This window comes from Morone saxatilis, unplaced genomic scaffold, assembly GCF_004916995.1.
Source record: "Morone saxatilis isolate NCDOM2014 unplaced genomic scaffold, NCSU_SB_2.0 Contig14, whole genome shotgun sequence".
In the NCBI taxonomy this organism is placed as follows: Eukaryota; Metazoa; Chordata; class Actinopteri; family Moronidae; genus Morone; species Morone saxatilis.
In genome coordinates, this window is record NW_023339696.1 from 19,152,542 (window position 1) to 19,155,919 (window position 3,378).

The following is a 3,378-nucleotide window of genomic DNA, read 5'->3' on the forward strand; positions in this document are numbered from 1 at the left end:
TATAAATATATATAGATATATATATATGGCCCTTATTGAAGAAAACATGAGTTTCACATTGACACGAAAGTACCATAATCTCTATATAGCCAAGTAGAAAGTGTTTTCAGTGCTCAAGTGAGCTGGCAGCAGTCTGTTTATGTCACACTCATTCAACAAGTAATAAAACATAAGAAAAATGCTCTTTGAAGTCGCAAACTTAAACTTCTGAAAAGAGCGCTCACTGCACCTCGTAGGCTTCTCCTTTTCCACTTTTTCCTGAGTAATACTTTCAACCTTGTAACAGACAATAACGTTTTTTGTGTGTTTTGTTTGTTTTTTTTTTTTCTCTTTTTTGCTATTTCAATTCTGGGCTATTCCCTGCCATCGCCATTATTTTCATTATTATTTTACAGTTGTGACGTTGATTGCTCAAAAACACTTCAAGCTCATTGGAAAAGAAATATGTCCGGTGCTACTCTACGCCTGTTGGAAGAGTACTTTGAGTTCATGATGAATGACCAGAGCTAATGTCACTAATGAATAAACAGTAAATACATATTTAACTTAAAAATAACAGATGCTTAGGAAAAAAAAAAAAAAAAAGAATTGCATTTGCAGGAAGCCTTGCAGGCTCAGTGTGGGGAGAGAAGTGGGCACAAAAAAACAAACAGAGCATCAGTATAATTAAAAGAAAGATGTCACTTAGAAAAATAATAATAATAACAATAATAATAATAACAATAATAATAATAAAATAGGAGCACTAGAAAATGATCAACTTTAACGACAGAGTGTTCTCTCCCTCTCAGGCTCTCATCTGTAGCTTTGGCTTGTTGTAGTTTTGGAACCTGTACTTTCTGGCTCATTGACATCAGATAACAAACTACTATACCCTGAGAATTGAGACACAGGCGTCCGTATCCTGTGATCCACCTCCCCGTTAGAGTCAGTGCCGTAAGACAAGCCGCGGCCGTCTGACTTGAACTGGGAGCCAAAGGCCTGAGCAAAGTTTTCTATCTGGTAGGAAGGCTTGGAGGAGTCCAGAGAGGTCAGATCCTGCGAAGAGGCCAGAGGGTAGACCGCCGTGCCGTTCTTGACCGGCGGGTGGTCCTTCTGGCTGCTCAGGTCAGATGGGCTGATCTGGTAGGAGGAAGGGGGAGTGGAGGAGTGCTGCTTCTCCAGCTGGTCGGTGAGCTCCTGAGAGGGGGTGAGCTGCTGGTGCGTGGGGGCCTCCAGGCTGCTCAGGTGGAAGCCGTGCTGCGGCGAGGAGCCCGTCAGCATCGCAAAGTGAGACTTTGGCACAGAGGAGGGCAGCGAAGGCGAGGCCACCGACTGGCCAAACCCGCACTCCAGTGGGGACGTAGTGTAGATGTTCTTGTCAGCGTAGAGGGGGTTTCCAGAGTGGGAACTGGTGAACGGTCCTGAGGCGGGAGGCCCGGGGCCCAGGGGGAAGCTGGCACTGTGGCTGGTGCGCTCCAAAGCCTGCAGCAGGAAGCGGGAGTATTCGTGCATCATGACAGTCTTGTCTCCAGATGGGCTGGGGGTGTCGGCGCTGTGGCCGATGTCGGGGCCATCTGCCGAGGTGGGGTTCAGCTCCATGTGGTGGTCACCGAGGTCAAAGTGAACGTCGTGGTGCGAACCGTCGGGTTTCTGGGTATAGTGATCGAGGATGCTCTGCAGCACCTCGTCTGGGATCCCTGACTTGTCGAGACTCAGAGGTCCGTCGCTGTCCATCACGCTGGAAACGACACCCTGAATGACGGACTGCTGGGAAGGCATGTGACCGATACCGACGTCGTACTCGTTGCTGGTTCCTCCGACCGCCACCGGCCCTGATGAGTTTGCGTTGTTTGCCGCGTGAAGGTAGCGTCTTTTCTTGAGGAACTGCATGGCGTCGTCGTAGTTGCTGCTGCTGCTGGTGGGCCCGACTTTAGCCCCGTTACCCTGCATGAGGCCAAGACCATCCATGCCCCCGGACTGTTCCATTGGGCCTGCTTTGGCCTGTCCCAGACCCGCTTTGTCTAGGCTCTTACGATTAGCCTTCTTGAATGCCATCTTTGGAGCTCGGCCGTGGTGGACCTGCTGCATGCTGGGTCCCGGCTCCGTGGACGAGGATACGGTTTGATTCTCGACAGAGTACTCGTGGATGCTGTAGCCTCCAGATACCGCCCCGTGAAGGTGCGCCGCCCTCATCCCTCCTCCGTCCCCCTTCTTCTTCTTGCGCTCACCTCCCTCTCCATTTTTGGACCTTCCCCTCTTTCTCCCGGTACTCCCAGCATTTCCCTGAGTGATTCCATAGCTGCCGTGTTCCATGTCTACACAGTCCAAATCCATCATCCCGGGATCCAGCCCCTTCTTTATGGCTTCTCCACAGGTTCGCTTGTGCTTAAGCAGTCGGTCTGTCCTAGAAAAATACTAAAGGGGAACACACACCAAATGTTTAAAGCAAATAATGAAGAGTTACTTTAAAGAGAGACACTCCCTGCAGACAGCGACAAGACTAAAAAGATTACAGAGGGTTATTTTATACTTCAGTGTGTAAAAAATAAATAAAATAAACATTAAGGAACAGCTTCGTTGTAGATATTTTTTTCAAAATGCAATGCAGAGCTATTTAATTGTCAAGCATATATATTGGATTGATTTTAAAAACTTGGATGTGCTTGAAGTGTGCACTGCGCAAGTATTGGATCGGGAATCAGCAGATACTCAATATTAAATTGTGTATATTAAATGACGCGGATCGGTTCGGGGTTGAAAAGGATCTGGGGATTGGATTGTGAAATCTGTGATATAAATATCACATTCTAAGCAGGTCACTAACCTGTTGGCAGGTCTCACATCTGTACGGCTTCTCTCCGCTGTGCGTCCTCTTGTGCCTCTCCATGTGATACTTCTGAATGAAACGCATGTTGCACTGGTCACAGCTGAATGGCTTCTCTCCTGACGCAGAAGAACAGCACGGCTCGGGGTTAGTTGACATTAGGAGCACACAATGAATCTCAGGCTGAATCCGGCTGTGAGGGGATGTTAATGGATGCCTTTTATCACTCACCACTGTGGATCTTCTCGTGTCGCTGGAGAAGGTACTTCTGAATGAAACTCATGTTGCACTGATTGCATCTGAAGGGTCTTTCACCTGAAATGAAATTGCAGAGATTTATACAGTTACTGTGTTGCATCCACCCCTTCTGTGATATGGTTCACTTACTTGTAGAATAACACAAACACCTGTACAGTGTAATGAAATCCGATGCAATATTTATTGACTCATTACGTATTCTTTGAGTGTTAATTTGTCTCCACGGTAATTCTTTGGGGCCACAGTCAAACAAACACTTGAAAAACTCATTACCCTAATACACTAATGAAAACCTGTGAATATTATATTCCATT

General features: G+C 47.0%; 1 protein-coding gene across 1 annotated transcript in view; it reads right to left on the reverse strand.

Annotated features, from left to right (window-relative positions):
• Positions 1-6: 6 nt before the first annotated feature.
• znf281a (zinc finger protein 281a) overlaps positions 7-3,378 on the reverse strand; it is a 9,894-nt gene continuing 6,522 nt past the window's right edge. Inside the window, exons 5-7 of the mRNA XM_035655594.1 lie at positions 3,038-3,121; positions 2,807-2,925; positions 7-2,397 (exon numbers count right to left, since the gene is read on the reverse strand). Coding sequence (XP_035511487.1) covers positions 796-2,397; positions 2,807-2,925; positions 3,038-3,121 — 1,805 coding nt within the window. The 3' untranslated portion in view covers positions 7-795. The remainder of the gene's footprint in view (positions 2,398-2,806; positions 2,926-3,037; positions 3,122-3,378) is intronic.